This window comes from Cryptomeria japonica, chromosome 5 (genome assembly GCF_030272615.1).
Source record: "Cryptomeria japonica chromosome 5, Sugi_1.0, whole genome shotgun sequence".
Classification (NCBI taxonomy): Eukaryota; Viridiplantae; Streptophyta; class Pinopsida; order Cupressales; family Cupressaceae; genus Cryptomeria; species Cryptomeria japonica.
Genome location: NC_081409.1, coordinates 437124790 through 437145375, shown reverse-complemented (window position 1 = coordinate 437145375; position 20586 = coordinate 437124790). Strand labels below are relative to the sequence as shown.

The 20586-nt window shown below is 36.4% G+C and overlaps 1 protein-coding gene across 2 annotated transcripts in view; it reads right to left on the bottom strand.

Moving 5' to 3' along the window:
- Positions 1–20586, bottom strand: part of LOC131060598 (histone acetyltransferase GCN5) — a 123286-nt gene that overhangs the window by 15101 nt on the left and 87599 nt on the right. For both annotated transcript variants that reach the window (XR_009110397.2, XM_057993893.2), the window contains exons 8-10: positions 20194–20262; positions 17656–17710; positions 16547–16665 (exon numbers count right to left, since the gene is read on the bottom strand). Coding sequence is in view for 1 of the 2 variants with exons in the window: in XM_057993893.2 (XP_057849876.1) it covers positions 16547–16665; positions 17656–17710; positions 20194–20262 (243 nt within the window). In the remaining variant the exon portion in view is untranslated. The remainder of the gene's footprint in view (positions 1–16546; positions 16666–17655; positions 17711–20193; positions 20263–20586) is intronic.

Below are 20586 nucleotides of genomic sequence, written 5' to 3'. Positions count from 1 at the left end.
GAAAATCAGAATTAAAATCTGAAAATAATATTAAATTTCCATGTGTTATGCAGGTTGATGACCACCAAAGGAGTACCTTCCAAGAAAAGCACAATGAAGTTTGCTAGTAAAGGAGCTCAGCAAGAATCCAAGATCAAATCTAAATGGAAGAATATCACAAACACTGACCTTGGACATGTGGATTTAGAAAAATTCAATGAGAGAATGTATGGGCATGATGGACACCTGCCAACACCCACTGCCTACCGGATGATGAGAAATGGCATCGTCCAAGTAGCTAGATTTCCTCTGGCTAAACAATGTGCTGAGTTGATGGTCGAATGTGCTAGTCACTACAATGCACAGTCCATAGATATCATTGCACTTGATGGAAGAGTTTTAGCCAATCTTTCAGAGTTATCCATCCAGGAAACATTTGGAATTCCAAAATGCAATAAGACCTCCTACAAGACCAAAGAAGATACCCAAAAGATTTATGATGCCCAGTCTGAACTCTGTGCAGCAAATGTTAACAAATCATAGTTGGAAATGAAAAGACCCCAAGGGAAAGTACCAAAGGTCCTGCTACGTCCATACTTCAAGGAAGAATATGGTGACATTATCTTATTACTGAATAGAGTAATGGGCAGCCCTAAGGGTGCACAATTCGAGACATGGATGTATTACTTCATAGATGAAATTACCTCAACAGTTAGGATGTTCAATTGGTCCCGCATAACCAGCAATAACCTTCATGAACAGTTGTTAAATTTGGAGAAGACAAAGTCATTCTACATGAGCTCCTATGTTATCTATTTATTGGTTGACACTTATAGATATTCCGGACTCATTTGTAGAGGCGTAGTTGGCAATGGAGAAAATGAATTTCGGTCCTATGATTGTTACTCGCAGCTACAGCTTAAGGAGAAGAGCTATCGAGCACATGATGCATTCCTAATGTATATCACAAGAATATTACAAGGAGGAACCCACCAAAGGTTATCTCCTGAAGCCAAAAGTTTGATCAGCAAGTTCGGATCTTGGTTCATCCAGTTTCCAAAATTCACCTACATAAGAGTCCAAGATTTTGACGATCATTCGTACCGTCTTCCAATCTATCCAACCAACAAGATAGTTCTACTTGAAGTTCTCAGACAACTTGAAACATATCAGAGCTTCAAAAGAATAAGGCAAAAAGCAACTATATCCTTTCCATTCTTTATTGGAAACATGGAAGAGTCTTGTCCGACAACACAGGCAGCTGAAAGTGCCAGACTAGAGATGCAATGGTACCCTTTCAGACTAGAGATGCAATGGTACCCTTTCACATTCTACCAATCCAAAGCTAACTATGATCCTCACAATAATATCAGATCAGCAAACGAAGAAAGATTTGGACATAGAGTAGACAGAGAAGATTTCTAGGCTAATGTTGTTGATGAGTATGATATTAGGAAAAGATTATGTTCTAGGCTGTCAGTAAGCTTGATCAGGATGACTGAACCTTTTCTTGTACCGGATCAGCTAGAAGATAATGCAGAATACACTCAACCTGGCTTTGATGAGCATGCACCTCTTTCTCCTATCAAATGGTCAGAGCCAGAACACATAGACTTGACCACTTTGATGCGGCCAGTTAAAAAATATTCCATGTGGTGGGTTGATCAGCAATGTCATAGATTAAGATGAGGAAATATAATCTTAACTTATGACCTGATGGGTGAAGCAGAAGGATATTCTTCAAATGAGGAAGTAACTCAAAGTGCCAAATCAATTGAAGGTGCTAAAAAGAAGGGGAAGACAGTTGTGAATGAAGGACCTGTTCAGAAGAAACAAAGGCTAGAACCATCTCGTTCTACCACATCTAAGAATGAAAAATATATATTAATTGTTAATGAATCATTGGCTGAAGTAAATATTCCTTCTCCGGTTCATGAGGAGAATGCAGAATCAATCCATCAAGAAGATGAACAACCACCGTCTCCTACTGGCACAGAGATCTTAGAGTCAGACAATGAAATGGATGTTGAGGAAGGTGAATTTCAACAAGGAATGATTTTTGCCCTTCGGAATATCATGTGTGAAAAGGGCAATCAAGAAATGGAAGGCATTGAGCAGCCCACCGTCTTGTTGTGACCATTTCACACATCACCCCATTAAAATGGGGACCCCCTCTTTTTGCTCATTTTGCTCGCCTTTTTCTCCATTTTTTTAGGGTTTTGGTTTAGTTTGTCAGTTGTCTGGATTAGGGTCAAGCCTTAGGGTTTCCCGTTTTGTCGTTTTCAGGCCAGAGTCCAGTCGATCTTGAGAGCTTTTTGAGCTTCCTCTCGTAGGATGCAATTTTGAATAAAGTAAATTCGCCAGAGGCTAAGTAAGTTAGTCTAATTTCAGTCGGAATTTTGAATGCAGAGTCCAAATTTGTCTAAGTGTGAATGATGAGATTTTGGATTTTTGTCCGATTGAGTAATTTTGACCAAATTTTGAAAATTTTGATAATTGATCCCGGGCATTGGAAATGACTTGTTTTCACCTTGTGAAGTGATTAAAATCCCAAAATCTTGATATTTTGGCCTGTGGAAGCAAAATCGCTCCTGTCCCTCAGTGAAGGACCGGAGCTTGTTTCTCAAAATTTTACTATCTCTGCAGGATCAAGATGAATTTCGGATTGGAAATGATAAAGGGAGGCATGTTCTTTCCGTTGAATATAATTTGAAGAATTTTACAAACACGGAAATGTGCCAGGAGCAAAAATCGCTCCTGTCCCTCAGTGAAGGACCGGAGCTCAAAATCAAACATTGCCTTGTCCTTGCTGGATTTGAACAATTTGACGATTTGAGGAGATCAAAGGAGATATGTTTCATCAATTGAATATAATTTGGAAGTGCCTTCGTGAAGAAAATTGGACCTAGAAGCTAATTCGCTCCTGTCCCTCAGTCAGGGACCAGGGCGAAATTCAGTGGTAGCTCCCGTCCCTCTCCCAGGGACCAGAGCGAATTTCCTCATAGGGCAAAATTTGGACAAAAAGCAAGCAAGTTTTGAGTTTGAGGCAAACAAGGCAAGTGTAATGAACCTATTGAAGACAAATTGAAGATTGCAAGACGCCTGATGAACCCCATATTTGCCTAGGCGCTCCTGTCCCTCAGTCAGGGACCAGAGCGATTTCTCCCTTAGGCCAATTTCTCACCAAGTTAGAACAAACTCCAGGCCAAGGATGGATGAAAGGGTGCACAACAAGACCGTTGAAGATAATTTTGGAAGTTAGCAAAGTGTGATGGAGCCTACAAGTGAAAATTCGCTCCTGTCCCTCAGCCAGGGACCAGGGCGAAATGTTAGTTATCTTGCCTTCCACTCAAGTTTAAATCACTCCAAGTCAGGATACAGGGTGGCAAGGACGTTTTGAGGTGTCTCGACGAAGTACGAAGTTGCAAGGACCACCAAAGATGAAGGATTTACACTAAAATACCCAAATTCGCTCCTGTCCCTCTCCAAGGGACCAGAGCGAAATGTTCGAATGTGTCCAAATTTATGTTAATTAATCACATTTCAAGTGTTTGAAAGGAAGTAAGGAACATCATTTTGCGCCTTGAAGACAATTGCAAGTTAATATGATGAAGATTTTGCACTAAATGCCCTAGTTCGCTCTTGTCCCTCAGTCAGGGACCAGAGCGAAATTTCTATGGAGGCTTAAGTTTTGGATGTTGATCACGTTTCGAGTGCTCAATAAGGATCAAAGGACCTCATTCTACGTTGTGAAGGTGATTGCAAATTGATGGAAACAAAGATGAGCCCAGAATACTAAAGTTCGCTCCTGTCCTTCAGGCAAGGACCAGGGCGATATTCACTATACTAGCCATTTCCTTCAAAAATCACGCTAAGTAAAGGACGTACAAGGTTGCACAAAGTCTAAGGTGTCTTAAGAAGATGATATGCGAGGGAGTTGAACGTCAAAAAGTGAGCAACTAGAACAAGGAGACAAAATCGCTCCTGTCCTTCAGTCAGGGACCAAGGTGATTTTCATTAAATCACTCATTATCCTTCAAAAATCATGTCAAAGCAAGATTATATAAAGTTGAAAGCGTCATTTGGAAGGCGATGAACAAGAAGCAAAGGTTACAAGATAGCAAATTTAGGCTAGAACACAAGGTTCGCTCTTGTCCCTCACCAAGGGACCAGGGCGAAAACCATTTAAGCATCAAAATGCCTTGTTAAGGACGAATAAGGTAAACTTGGAACGAAGGGATAACGTCATTGCTTGCCACATGATGAAGATTGGTGATCGAAGAAACAAAGATCAAGGAGAAAATACAAGGTTCGCTCCTGTCCCTCACCAAGGGACCAGGGCGATATCAACCTCAGGAGGCATTCATCCACAAAATCAAGTCGATCAAGCTCGAGATTCCTAGCAAAAAATGCCAGTTTCAACGTGGAGATGGTGATTTTAAACATCGAAGGCGAGAATCCAGGCTAAAATGATAATTCGCTCCTGTCCCTCAGTCAGGGACCAGAGCGATATGGTTTGTATCTTTTCACCTCTCTAAATTTTGGCGCTAAAACATTTTTTTGGATTTTATTAAATGCTAAAGATCAATAAAATTTGAAATATCCAATCAAGTTAGCATTTAAAAAATAGCGCAAAACATTTATTAATTAATTTTGCCTATTAAAAAATCGAAAAAATTAATTATAAAGGCATTAAATTAATTAATTATTAATAAAAAGTGGGGCGCTTGGGGTTTATTTGTTTTATTTTACAAAAGTCAGCCTTTAAATTTATTTAAAATTTGCTTTTAATTACCAAGTCGGCCTAGAGTTAATGAAGAGGGTGAGCGCCTATAAAGGAAGGTGAAAATTTTCATTTTTAATCATCATTTTAAACCTTCATTTACATGCGATTTGGAGTAGACAAAGGGGTGTGCGAATTTCATAAAGGAGAAGTGCGAATTTAGCAAAGGAAGTGGTGCGAACATCATCCAAAGGAGTGCGAGTTTGAGTTGAGCGAACTTGCCAAAGACTACGTCAAAGACCCCCCAAAGGTGGCGAATTGCTAAAGTGGACGTTCGTTTGAAAAGCATCACGTGGAAAAGCTTCAAACATCAATTTTTGCCTAGGCGAATCTCTTTATTTTGCATTTTAGAGTTAAGATCTCAAGCAAGGTATGGCGAAATCTTCCTTTCTCTCGAATTTTGAATTTTGATCGTCATAGCCTTAAGTTTGGAATTTTGAAATTTTGAATTTCAATAGCTCGATCGTTTTTTGGGAAATGATAACTCAAGGACTTATCATGAAGTTTCCTAAATTTAATCTCTAATCTATAGTTATACCTTGCAAAATCTAGTTACTTATTGTGAAATGTTGTGTAGGTGTTACAATGGCGACTCCCAGGCTCGAAAGATCTACAAGTCGAAAAACTCTTCTCAAGGAAAATCAAGCTAGATCAAGGACGGTCTCATCAAGGACGATCAAGCATCGACAAGGGCGACCTCTTCCAATCCAGCATTCCAAGGCGAGGTACATCAATCATCCTGCAAATCAAGGACAGAAGGAGTTAGAACAAGAGTTAATTAAAGATAGCTTCTCAACGACATCAAATTGAATATCTACCAAGCTACAAGTGTCAGACGAGGTGGCATCCTAGTCATCACTCCTCCAGTCGGATTGGTCCACCTCCACAATGTCCAGGTTCAATGTACCTAATTCATAGAAGGTGGCACAAACTCCGATGTACCTACCCTAGCTATCCATTGGTGGAAATTTCTAGAGAGGACATGTGTCCAAGCAATACAAATTTATCATTGGTCAAGCATTAAATGTTATGTAATGGTTGTAATAAAACCCTAATTAGGGTTTAGGTGTCATAATCTTGGCCATTGATCTTCTTTCGATCTGGACCGTTCATTGTAATTGAGGATGCTATATATACCCTCATTTCTTTTCATTTTGCATAAGGAAAAAAAAAGAAAGAGAGAGAGTTAGAAATTATTGATGCATTAGAGATTAGAGTTTAGAAGCAATTTACTTTTGTAGCAAGATTGAGTTTTGAGAAAGGAATTCAAACAATTGTTGTACATGATGGCTTTGAGATCAATAAAATATTGAAGTTATGGTGTTTTGTTGCAATTCTCTTGGTTATCTTCATGGTTGTTCATTTTTCTTGAATCACTCTCAATCAAAGTAGTGTGTTAATTCGAAGGACAAAGTGTTGGACTTGATCTTTGGTAGGATTCGCTTTCCAAACCACTAGCTTCTTGCTGATTGTAGGAACGCCTTGCGTGGTCGACTGGAGATATTGGAATCACTCAAACCTTCAATCATTGTTGTATCTTGGATATGTACCTTCGTGGTAGTGTCTTTGATCTTTGATGTATTAAAAAATCACTTGTTACCTTAGAAGATCGCATCAATTTCAATTGAGTTGTTAATTTATGGCAAAATTGAAGTTGGTAGAATCTCACCAAGTCTTGTCCACATCAAGTCATTCTTAGGGTTAGACTAGATTAGACCTCTTGCCAACCCTATCCTTTTGTTATTTTTGAAAAAGCTTGTTTAGTTTAGCAAAATCTTCGGCAACGTAAGGCCCCTTGATGACACAGCAATCACAACGACCACTGGTGCTTATCCACACGTAGAGACCCTACTAAAAAGAACATTGGAGTCATCCTAACTGATCCTTCTTGCGAAATCTTCAGCAGTTAGCGACTTTATTCAAGAGAGGATAAGATGCCTTTGGGTATTTTATTCTGTGTATGATTGTGTACAAAATACACGTCAACACATCTGTGATTGGCTGAAGGAAAGGTTGAAAATAAACACACAAGTGGTAGAAGAACAAGAAGAAGAAGACATGACTGATTTCTTGGCCAAGGTAGAGCAAACTGCAGTAAAGAAGCCAGCCAGAAGGTTTTCCACCATCCAGAGAGATGAAATAGGATGCAAGACAGTACAGATTGCAGTGCCAAAGGTAGACAACGCAAAGGGAGATATTGGTCCCCATGAGTATGAGATTACCACTTTGGACTTGGGCCCAAGCACAAAGACCCAAGTAAAGGAGGACTTAGACAATTCAGTTGCTTCCATGAAAGCAAAGTTGGACAAAGAAACAAAAAAGAAGAAAGAATATACAAGAGAAGTTGAGTGACTAAAAGAATATATTCAACATTTGACTACTAAACCACTTGATCAAGCAAATCCAAAAGCTCTCCCGCTCTTGAATTTGCAAGAAGTCGTTGAAAATACTGAGGAAGAAAAGATAACAGCCAAAGAGACTAAAGATTGGATGGAAAGTATAAGGAAAGAAGCAGCCATGTTTATGGAAGGAATATCATCAACATATGAGCAAGCTTCTTCTTTACTTTCCAAGATTGAAAATATGGCAAAAGTGTGGGCTGACTTCCAGGATATCCAAGATAGAATTATCCCATGCCTTAGAGAGCTAAAAGGAGTCCCACCACAAGAATTGGTGAATGGAAAGATAATTGAAGCAAGGGCTGCTTATGACTTCAACAGTTCGCACAGGACGCTGGATGCACGGAATGAAGTCTTAGAAAAGGTAAAGGTTGATGCTGATAGAATAGAAGGACAGACAAAGGCAATTCAAGACAAGATTTTCGTTATAGTTGCGGAGATACTTGGGAAAGAAACTATCCGAGAGAGGGATATGCAGTTGGAGAATCTGAAGGTCAGAATGCAAGACATCTTCTTTGCCATCACAGGACTAGTCTTGAAGAGCAATCTGGCTAAGGCATCGAACATCCCTGTCCATCAGAGATGCTTTTCAGAAGCAAGAACTAGACTGGGAAATCACTTTTGCTCTATGTGCAGATGACTTGGAAGGGTTAGAATTCAGGATCAACATGTTGCCACATGTCACAATGGAGGAAGTTGACCAAATTGTGTTCAGGTTCATCGAATGTCAGAAGAAGGGGGTGCAATCCTAAAAGATAGCATCTCGTGCCACTTATCACATTTGCAGTTGATCTTTGATCTTATTTTGGGAAACTTTGATTAGGGTTAGGTTGTCTTGATCTGGACCGTTGATCTTAGATTGATCTCAGCCATTCATTTGTTTTCAGATTCTCTATATAAACACAGTCTCTCATTTCATTTCAATGTGGAGAGATTTATGAAATTGTTGCTTAGAGCTATTTGAGTAATAAAAGTTCATTATCAGTATTGTTTTGAAATCTTTTTTATTGCTAAATGGTTTCATGGTTGCATATTCCCTTCAACACAGAGATTAAATTTGCTTAAGTTATTTGCTTTTAAGTTGTTAAATGAAGGAGGATTGACAAGTTTAGATTGGTGAAATTTTGCTCATACTTTTGTTGGATGTATGATTTTCATTCAATGTGTAAAGTTAGCCTGAGCTTTTGATGTGGATGCTTAACTTCTGCTTTGAGTGATATTGTTCAATTGTTGGTATTATTCATAAGTGTGAAAATCTTAAGCACAACCCTGGAAGATTGCACCCACTTTGCGTAGTTGTCCTAGTGAGGCGAAACAAAGTGTTGTTACCAGTTTCACCCAGCCTTTACCGTCTCTTGAGTTCATAGGATCCCTAAACCCTCATCCTTTTTATCTTTTTTTTGAAGCCCTAAATCAGAAAATCCAAAAACAAAGAGCAGTCATTGATAAATTCGCCTAAGTTTGGCTTGTGAATGATATTAGTTGTCAAGCGTAAGTCCCCCTTGAGATTTTCAGCATACACTACCCAAGAAGCTATCCCACTAAAGTCGCTTATTCGCACATATAGACCTTGGAGTCGCCTTCTGGTCTTCTCGCAATCTTGGCACAAGTAGTGATTTTGTTCAGGAGAGGATAGAGTATCCTCGTGGTATTTTATTCTAATGTTCGGTATATGATAAAACGTACACCAACAAGTTCCAAATTCCTCATCGACACCAAAAAAAAATACTGATCCTACAACTTGCAATGAAAAAGGGAAATGAATTTCTGTGATTTTGCTTTCTGCCTTCAGGCATCATGTGTGTGGTTAATATTGAGTGGTCTCCCTGCAATAGAATTGTTGGGTTATTGTTGAAAATCAATGTGTAAAATTTGGTTGATATTGGGTAGTCTCCTTGTTATAAAATTGTTGGGTGATTGTTGGGTAATTGTTGAAAATCAATGTGTAAAGTTTGGTTTTTGCTCATGACTATAAAGTTGTGTTTATGGTGTCTCTCAGAATGGGATGGCAGGAAATGCAGGGGCACATTGTGGGATGGTAGGGAATGAGATATCTTTTTTAAGGGGGCAGGAATCAAAAGAGTAGTGAAAATTTTAAAAACAGAAAATTTCAAATATTTATATGGTAAGGCATTCACCATATTCATCATATAAATATATTATGATACATTAAATTAGATTTGAGAGTTCACAAATCAACATAAAATTTTTAAAAATCTCAATGTCTAATCATTTGAATTTTCATGACAAATGAAAATTCTGGAAGGCTACAACTAACTTCCACAATTTCTTCCTATAAAATTCTACAACTACAAATTTTATCATCCCCCAAACCCTTTGGTCTGTTCTCATTATTTTTTGAAGCTGTGGACCTCCAAAAATTTCAATATTTTCCTAAGCACCTCCACTTTTATGTACACCCATCCTCATTACCTTCTTAATTAATGTACTTGTTTTCATTCTTTACTTAACCTTGGTTGCATCCATAGGCAGTAGACCTACATTTACAATCCCTATATGCACCAATCCCTGTTCTGTTCTATTGGTTTTTTAATGGCAATATATCACAATTTGATCCCAATATTGCTGGTGTCTGCACAACACATCTTACACATCCCATCAGAGTAAAATCTTCAGCAAAGATCAATGTTGTGCCTCCATGGATCTGCAAAATTATGACAAGAGACCTATATACAAAGAATCTGATACTCAACTCTACAATGCCCCCCAACCCCTCAATTTTATTTTTTCAATCCATCTGACAATTTTTTTATTTATTTAATGTTTTCTGGCCATGGATGGCCGCCATCCTTGGTATGGTCTACAGTCTTTGACGTCCTTGGTCATCCCCAGATGTATCTGGACATTTTGGGTTGACTTTGAGAGATAGGGGATGGCCCATGGACATTTTAGATGTGTCTTCACATCCTCAAAACGTCTAGGGTACAGGGCCAACTGGAAAAGCTTATGGATGCATTCCCGTGGAACATAGCTATAGAGAGAGATTTGAGTTGTGAAACTAGTTACCCATTAATCTCCTCCATGTACCTTTTATCTTGGGGGAAGAATTTAATCTGATTGAAAACAAGAAAAATGTCAGGAATTGAAATTTGATTAGAAGAATGAATTGTTTTACTGGTCTAAATCTTAAACCTTAGGGATCTGGTGGAGAGTTGTAAAATAGATAGCAAAGGCACCCAGTACACCTGTTGTACTAACCAAGGAGGAAACAAATGCCTCTATTCTAGGCTTGATAGATTCTATTTGAATAAAGGATTTTATAGTTCTTGCACTCAGGTTGACAATAATGTCGTTTCTATAATTCCTGTCACCCTGTCTGATCATCATCCTGCTGAGCTTGATGTCTACACTACAGGGTCAAGGGGAAAAATGCAAAGAATAGGGAATATTTTAGATGAATTCTAGTTTGCTTAATGATGAGAACTGCTTGAATGGGATTAAGATACTAGAATCTTTATGAGGAGTACTGAACCATATTCATCCTACATTTCTCAATGAAAGATTTGTATTGAAGCTTGAATAAAATTCTTCAGAATTGTTGGAAAAAACAATGCTTTGTCTATAGGAAAAACTGCATGCAAGATTTTGAGTAAAAACTGGAAATTAACCCACCAAAATTTGAATCTGCAATAACAGCTCATTGTTGTTAAAGTATAGATGGAGGTGCTCTGAAAACTCTGTTGCCTAAATTTTGAGATAACTCAGATCAAAAGTGGAGACAAAGGCTCTCAATATTTTTTCAACCTTCTAAGAGCTAAATTTACGAAGGAAAATATTGGATTTATCCATGTGAAAAAAACTAAAAATAAATCATTTGATAAGGCTAGAAGATTGTAAATGGGCATCATCCCAATGAAACTAGGAGAGAGAGATGTTGATTCCTTGAAAGAGACATTAATATTGGGGAGATGATTTCAGCTATAAATTCTTTAAATAAGGATAAATCCAAAGCTATTAATGGTTTTCCCATTGAATTTTATAAAAGCAATGTTGATTAGGAAGCTAAAGATCTTCTCGAAGCATATTAAGAAGCTATCAAGGCTGAAATCTTGGGAGAAGATATAAACAGGGGAATAATTAAATTAATTCCTAAGGATGGTTGTACATCTCTTGTGAAAAACTGGAGACCTATCACCATGTTAAACGTCTCATATAATAATCCTAGCTAAAATGATTGTAATTGGATTAAGGAAAACAATCCCTAAGGTTGTTTCATGGTCTATGACAAGATTTGTAAAAGATATATTCCGGAAAATTTACTGACAAGATTTTGAAAAAAATTATAATAGAACCGAATGGTCTTTTATTCTTTTGGTTTTAAGAACCTTTAGTTGTAGAATTTTTGAGTTCTTGTTCATAGATCTCTCTGCTCAAGTGGGTATTAATGGAACCTTGTCTAATTCCTTTATCCTCCAGGATAAGGCAAGGCTGCCCCCTAGCCCTTTTGTTGTTTGTTAGAGCTGCAAAATCCCTTCAGTACTTGTTGAGAGATAGCTCAATTGGATCATATGGGAAAGGAATTAGCCTCCCCAATGGCTCAGAGCTTGTAGACATTCAATTTGCTGATGATACGTCAATAAAGTGGACCTGTATTGTTTGGCTTTAAATTCTAAACTGTCTAGATAGAAATATGTTGTCATCAGTTGGTTCAATACCCCTCCTCTGTGGTCCAACAAAATTGGTTAGGTGACAGGACCCTAATAAACTGGTGAGATATCTAGGAATCCCCCTTTTTTGTGTCCCCTTCACTTCATGAGATGTAGACCTGAAAGGTTTAGAAAATAGAAAAGAATTAAATTAAATGGCAGGGTCATCTCCTTTCTAATTATTAGAATAATATCTTTATTAATTATTATTAATGGTCAATAATGTAACATAATGTAAATATTAGTTAGTTTCTATTTATGATTGTTTCGTTATAGAAACATCGTTTTTGTAATTCTTTAAATGACCGTTTGATCATTTCATTAATTCATTCAAGTTTTTGCCAAAACACTAATGGTGGTAGGTTTCAGATATGTCAAAAAGTATAATTTCTTCCTCCAACTTCTGTCATGCTTTGCTTGGCTATTTGGGAGTTGTCAAGTTAATGAATTGCATAAGATGATAGAAGACTTTCATTATATAAGATGATAGAAGACTTTCTTTGGTCAAATGGAAAAGGTAGCAAGAAAAGACATGGAGTAACTAGAATTGATGTTGCCCTCCCAAAAAAATTGGAGGAATAAGGCTTGGGATTTTAATAGAACATGGTGTGTCCTTAGCTGTAGATGGGTTTTAAAATCCTTCAAGGAGATGAACCAGAGAAAGTCTTGGTTATGAATAGCATTTGCAATAATGTACCAGAATATTAGAAATCTTGGAATGGCCTTCATCCTCATGATCTGTTGTTTGGCAGATATTCGGTAAAACCTGCAGGACAGTTTCTTTTTCTTTGTACTATTTGGAGAACATAGTAATCAATTAAAGGTCTTTTGCCAGGTCAGGATACGTATTCTAATAGAGATGGTAGAATTCAGAGAAATAGTTCAATTCAGTGGAGCCAACAGCATACAATTAACCTTTAGCACTGATTTAGAGCTACTCTGCTAGAGCCTGGTTTTCCAAAGAAACTTAAATATTGGGTGATCTCAAAAATTTGTATCCTAGAAGGAAATCAAGGAAAGAATTAATGTATTTTCTGAGAGGGATGGTAGTTTTCAGAGAAATAGGTCAGTTCAGTGGAGCCTACAGCATAAGAATAAATCTTTAGCACTGATTTAGAGCTACTCTGCTAAAGCCTGGTTTTCAAAGGCATTCAAACATTGGGTGATCTATTAAAAAATTTGTAATCTAGAAGGAAATTAAGGAAAAATTTAAATGATCTTTGATTCTCAAAAAGAAAACCTATTCCGTTTTGATGAAGGCTGTCAAGAGTCTTCCCAATTCATCAAAAAAAAAAAAAAGAGTCTTCCCAATCAAACCAAGACTAATTTTAAGACTGAAATTTTGGATAATATCAGTTGGAATAATGGTAACTTGCTACCCAAAATTTCCAATAGAGCTCTCTATGATACACTAGATTGTACCCAAGTGATTTTTTACATTTTTGGCATAACATGTGGAGGATTAACTTCTCTGATTCGGATGGAAGAGATGATTGTTATTTCTCTAGTCTTCGTGGATTGAACCTAAGAAAGTTGTTGGGTCTGTTTGTCAACTTAAGATTTTAAAAGTGCTATAAATTCTGTGCACAATACTAAAGCGTTACTCTTTCATCTTTTTTCCACTGCCTTTTTGCTAGGAAAATGGGGTTTTTAACTATGGTAAGTGGGCTGTGAAAGATGTTTTTCTTGGAATGATACTACGTTTGGCTATTTGAAAGGTCTGAATAAAAATCAGTAAATTTTGGCATGTTTTATGTACTTAAGTTTTATGATTCCTTTGAAGAGCTACGAATAATAAGTTGTTTCAAGATAAAAGAAGGCTACTTGCTGACCTTTGTTGTGAAGTCAGCTTTATTGTTATCATCTCATAGCTTACAATACTTTCTGGATATTCTAGAGAAGATTTTTCCAAGCTGATGCACAAAGGATCAATGAAACTCACCAAAGAAGTTATAAAGCATGCAAAGTAGTGACCCGTGTTTGATAACGATGAACCATTAGATGCTAGAAAGCAAACTGCTATACCTTGCATAATGACCTGTGCTGCTCTCAAATGACACGACAGTAGGCTAATGAGGAACCTTAAGATTGGATGTGTGATGATAAAATGGCAGAAAGAATTGAAAAACTGTTTATATATATATATATATTATTTTATTTTGTATATTATCTACAAATTACAACTATTTTGTATAGTTTATCCATATTTTGTAGGGACTTACCAGCCCTGCGTTTTCAAAAAAACCATGAGCTGCCATAACTGTGAATGCTGAACTCATCTTACAAATATCAGTGAACCCTGAACCCAAACTAAAACCTATAGATGAACAGGTAACTTCGTTCTACCTTTTAAGCACACAAACACGTGAAACAGTAAAAATGATATCATAACTAACTTTTAATCTGCAAAATATATCCTTCTGCAACACAAAAGTGTTAAAAAGTGATATCAAAGCTTTCTTTTTCTTACACACTGATATTATTTTATACAACTGTAATAAAAATTTCAAACCCCTTCTGCTATTCTATTCTAGTGGTATTATCTACCTATTTTTAATATTTTAATATCAAATGTCCAAACTAGTAGTGATACTGCAAAATGCAAATGATCGAAATTTAGTAAACAGGTCTCCCTCTCTATATGAACGTGTATATAGATTGACAGAGGCACAGGTTTATGTGTTAATGTGCATTGAGCATTCAGAAATAATAAAACCACATTATACTTACATTATTACTATACAAAATCACAGAGAATTTGCTGGAAAGTCAAACCTGGTTTGTAACTATTAGAATAATATCTTTCTCTTTGTGTTATTAATGGTCATTTAAGTTGTTTCTAATTTCGCCTTTAGTTAACGATTGTTTCTTTTAGAAACATCGTCTTTGTAACTCTATTTAAAGGAGCTTTGTCTCCTCGATTAATTGAACAACATCGATTCTTTGAAATCCATATGCTTTTGCATCTGTATTATGGTATCAGAGCCTTAGTTATTTTCAAAATAATTTTTCAATTAAAAATTCGTCATAAATTTTTAACAGTTTTTTTGAAAAATTTATTTGTTTATTCGAAATTGCTACAAGGGTTTTCTCGCTATTTTCTGCCCTCCCCCGCGACCCGTCTCTCCTTCATTTCGCGCAACCACGCGACTTTCCCACCTGCAGATTTTTTTTCTGCCATTTTTGGACGGAAATCTGCATTTTCGACTAGGGTTTTGACCCTCCAGATTCAGTCGAAATTTTTTTCTGAGCACAGATTCGTGGTGGGTATTTTGAGATCTCAACTGGGTCATCATCAGAATTTCCTGGGTGCTTCGATTTTTGTGCCTCAATTTTCGAGCCAGCGGATCTAGATTCCGATAGCAGATTCTTTCTGGGTTTTTTGCAAGGATTTTTGGGTTGTCTTCGGATTATTTTGGGTCAGTCGGAATTTTTTTTCGAAATCCGTGCAATCCGTACTTCATTTTTTTGAAGTCTATACTTGCATCTGCCTCTGTTTTTGCATTGGGATTCGAATTTTTTGAATTCTGTGACAGCGCCTCTTCTCAGTTTTTTGTTTTCCGTGCATTGGGAAACGTGCAAGATGGCGTCATTGACCAACTTGATGTTGGAAGGCAGTCAGGTTTTGTGCACTTAGCATCTTCTCAGTACCTCGTTTTTCGTGCCTCGAAAAGCGTGAAGATGGCTTATGGCCATCGATGTTTGTTTCGGTTTTTAATATTTTTTTACTTAAAAAAATTCTGATGGGTTTTAATATTTTTTTCCCTTGAAAAAATCTGTGGGTTTTAATAATTTTGTCCTAAAAAATTATCTGTGGGTTTTTAAATATTTTTTGTCCCTGTAAAAAAAAAATAAAAAAAATCACGAGGGTTTATGATTTTTTCCTCAAAAATTGTACTTTGCTACAGTCTGTTTTTAGTCGCACCTGGAATTGTGCGAACATCTGCACTAGTTTCTTATTTGCAGTCTATTTTCGAGCATCTTGCTCATCTGCAATAGTTTGGAGGGTTTGCCGATTTTTTCCTCAAAATCATGACAGCTGTTCTTGGTGTGTCTCTGGTTACAGGGAGGGACAGTTTTCCAACATCAGGTTGGACGGTTGGTGTTGTTTTGGGTATCTCCAGAAGTTCTGCAGTTTCTGGGAGGGTTGGTGGCAGACTCATCTCAAGTGGCAGAGTTAGTGGCAGGCTCTTGTCTTCCGTTGCAGCATGTTATGAGAAGAAGGGGGCAACCTTCTCTGTTATTTCTTTTGGTAGTTAGAACGATGACCATTAAGGGAGGGTATTAGAATAATATCTTTCTCTTTGTGTTATTAATGGTCATTTAAGTTGTTTCTAATTTCGCCTTTAGTTAACGATTGTTTCTTTTAGAAACATCGTCTTTGTAACTCTATTTAAAGGAGCTTTGTCTCCTCGATTAATTGAACAACATCGATTCTTTGAAATCCATATGCTTTTGCATCTGTATTAGTAACATTGTGGTCACAACTAGGCAAAGCTTATTTTCTGTATTTTTTGTATTTCTTTATCATGACACAGAGTTGATTAATAACTGGTTCTATGAACATGTGTCTTCCTCGAAATAAGATGGATTCCCCAACTAATATTGTAAGTTTATACAGTTTCTAAGCTGTAAAAATCATAAATAAGAATATGTATGCATTCTATTGAAATTATAATTATGCAAAAGGATGCAAATTACTGAATTGGAAATTTTACCTTCCAGAGACCCCGCATAAAATTCAGGAGGGCCTGGCGATTTGGTGGACCCTCTGAGGAAGAATTCAGTAACCGGAAGCGTGACTGACCCAATTGCTCTGGAACCCAACCTGCCTCCCCTGGTGCAGAAAAGACACTCCCAAGAATCAATAATTCTATAATTTTACGTGTCCGGGAGAAAATTGCAATTCCAATAGTATTTCCCAAGGAATTAATATTCATGACATGGTAGCAGCACAAAACTTGAAGTATGTCTGTACTTCGATTTGATCTAATAGTTAATCCCCCCAATAAAACCATATCACCGTATCCCTGTGAAAATTATCACAAATTTTATAATTTTATTCAAATTTAGTTGAGCCTAGAAATGTACCTATAAATGCTTTCATGACAAATCCTTTATATGCTTCCTATCATACCTAACCCCAGGATACTTTTCTAAAAGTTACCTCTCCACTCAATGTGGTGAAGTAGTGACTTTTTAGACAAGATTTGTCTTGTATTGTGCAAGCTATATTTTAGTGAATTCTTTGTCAATCAAGGCGCACGCCCACGAACATTATTTCCTTGCATTTCTAGGAGAGAGATGTTTCTCGTAATAAACAATAATTGGCTGATGACAAACATTAGTTCTCGTGAGTAACATAAGATGTATTTCTTCAAAATGAAAGTTCTTGTTCAAACATTTAGTCTTTTTTGATTGAGAAGCAAAATGATTGTCTTTCCAAAGTCTCTTATACTACATTGGCTGGCAAGATACTAAGTTTCATTTTATAGGAATTCTAAGGAAAAACGGTCAATGGTGCCCATTACATCTTGGAGCTGACAGAATATCAAACAATTAATTCACAATCTGGGTCACCTGTAAATTTGTGGGTTCCAAAAAGCCATAGAATCAGTTCATTCACAATTAATGGTGCATTAATAAGTAAATTATTTCTGACAGATTTTTTCCACCATTCAGATTTATGTGAAGATAAACAATAGATTCTTAAATTCTCTATGATTTCTGAAATAAACCAAGGGCTTTTCTAGATGAGTATACTCCAAGTGCCCACTAAACACAGAAATGTAATAGTTTAAAGTCTAAACAGTAATGAGAAACTTACTTAAGCCAGGAAGGTCCTCAACCTTGATGGGCTTCCGAGGAATACCTGCTTCTTTCTTCAAGGCACACAGGAGAAAAGTATTTTACTATAAAATTTCTAAATAACAATAAAAGTAATGTTTGCCTTAATTAGAATTTCATTTACACAAGAAAATAAGAAAATATAACATAATCTATTACACACAAACAACTATGCAAGCCGTTGGAGAGAGCCATGTATGTCTGAGATAGAGAGAGAGAGAGGGCACTACATAATAAGGAAACTTGGGATAGTTCATTTGCCATTAATATTGATTAGTGCATTCTCACACTAGTTAAAATCCACAAAACAAGGTTTTCTATTAGTGCAAAACCTAAAACAAAAGTGAGCTCTGAAACTATACTGCCCACCAGGTTTTATAAGAGCAGAAAATGATACAACACTTTAGGCATAGCTTCTCCCACGGAAAAGAAACTAGACTCAATTTTAGAGTCCTTGAAACAATCTTATTTGATATTGTAACTTGCAGTAATGTTTTAGTCCAATGGGCCAACTATGGTTATTTGTGGAGATAAATATAATTTCTTTTTCTTTTTCTTTTTAAAGAACTTATCCATTCTATCTATTTATGACATTGATGCATACTGTTCTTTACAGATAGTATTTCCTCATTTTATTTTATTTAAATTTTCACTATAGTCAGGTTGGAGATGTCATTCCTGGCATTAATCTCACTATTATTTTTTATGATATACTTCTAGACTAATGAATACAATTTATTTATTTTATTCTAAATGATGAGAACCTGAGGCATGTATATGGTGGCACTAAATGACTAGGTCACTAGTACATTGTAGAAACAAAACTCACAAATGATTCCCTTACCCTAGAAAAATGGCAAGTATTTATGACATATTCTTCAGTACATCAAATCTGCATGCTTCCACCAAACAAAGGCTACATTGGGCCAACATTGAAATCGAGTTTTAATAAGCAGTAAACAAACCATGTCACAGCCACTCATTCATTATGATGAATGTTATGATGAAGAAGTTCTATTATCGTGTTTCCCACCTTCTATAAACCTTCCTCCCACTGATGCTTACGATTGGATAAACAACGGAGAAGACTTAAATGAAATGTAAAAGATGTTTAGCGATGCTTGTATGGCCCCATCAATATATTAGGATCTTAAAACAAAACTCGAGCAAAGTTTGAATCACCAACTGGGTTCAGAATCCTGCAATTGTGGTTTCCCATGAACCAATACATATATCATTTGTAGACTATCAGCTCAAAAAATTTAACACTTCTATTGAACCAAAGAAAGCCTTCTTTGTCCAGTCTCTAGTGCATCATGAGATTCTTCCAAGCCCAAAGATTTTATGCCTGACATTATTCATTCACCTAAAAGTAGGTGGTGAGAACTGTGGTAGGATCCAAATGTTCTTGCACCAATTTTGCAAACATAATTGGGTAGTAATTATTGCCAACAAAATTTTAATTAGATGAAAGTTTCATAATGAAATCATACTGCCTTATGAATCTCCTATGGGTTCCAGCATCTATTGAGACCATGACAGTTTTCTAATTCAACCTTTGAACATACTTGTTTACCACTCATAGTACAAGAGAGGTGTTTATTCCACTTAATGGAAGGCATGGTTACAAATTTCAAGAGCAAACATTCATCTACTTTCTATAGTTTCCAATCATATCATCACATTTCCCACCCAACTTACAGAAATGTACCACTCATAGTATGCTAGAGGTAATTATTCTATTTTCCAATCTTGAGATTGAGTGTGCTGCTTTTTTGTCACCATTGCATCATTCTTCCATGTACTGGTAGCCATCACAACCATGAATAAGTATATTGTGCTACATCCATTGAGAGAATAGCAATTTATCCAATTCCACCTTTCAACATGCCTGCAATGTTTACAATTCAATACTAGCCATCTGAAGCATGTTTACATAACGCAAGGCATGGATATTTTTTTTTTAAAAGTAGCACACTTGGCTCCATCCATTTTCTCAAGTTTCTGCTACAATACATGAGTCTACCAATTTACTAAGACAAACATACAATGTCTACACATTCTTATTGTAAACTAAAGATATTCACTTCAATTTACAGTGATTGATATTCAGTGTGCTATAGTCTTTCAAAGAATACCCATTATTTTTCTTCTTTGCTGATACCCTAAAGTTTGCATCCTAATTACAGAGAAAACTTGCAACACCATCTATAGCCAAAGTTCTCTTTCTACTTGCAAATTATTAGGTATAACATAAAAAATTATCCTCCATTGCATTTGTTATGTTATGGTCATTGTGAGGCCTTAAAATATCCATTTACTCTTTTCAACCTGGAAATTTGAATATACATCAATTGCAAACCAGCATTCAGAATGACTGTCTAAACACTCAATTTCATTATAGCATTGTAAAGTTCAGAATTATTGAAAAGCCACACTAAAAGTACCAGACGAGCAGTAAACAAGGATGTTGCCCTATTGAAAAGAAAGACAAAAGGGCAAAAGAATCTCAAAATACCTTTTGAATGTCAATGCCTGGATATACAATATGACAATTGGAAAGCTCCCTTATCCTCTCATCAATTGTCTGCCATTGAATGAATGAATAGTAAATCACAACTGCATACTATATTACATAATCAGGCAAACAATTCAATCAGGAAACAATTTGAAGAAAATTGAGGTATATAGGCCTCAAAATTTGGTAAATATCTATAATTTTGACTTCATATCAGTAATATGCTAATCAGAAATGAGAACTGTTCTAAACATCCAAGCACCAAAAACAGAAATAGACCAGCTACTTGCAACCACCATAGACTGAGGAATTGTCTCACAATACAAAAAATGTAGAAAGTGGCTAAATGAAGGTTCAAACTTGAAATCACAAAAGCAAAGAACTGGACAAAAT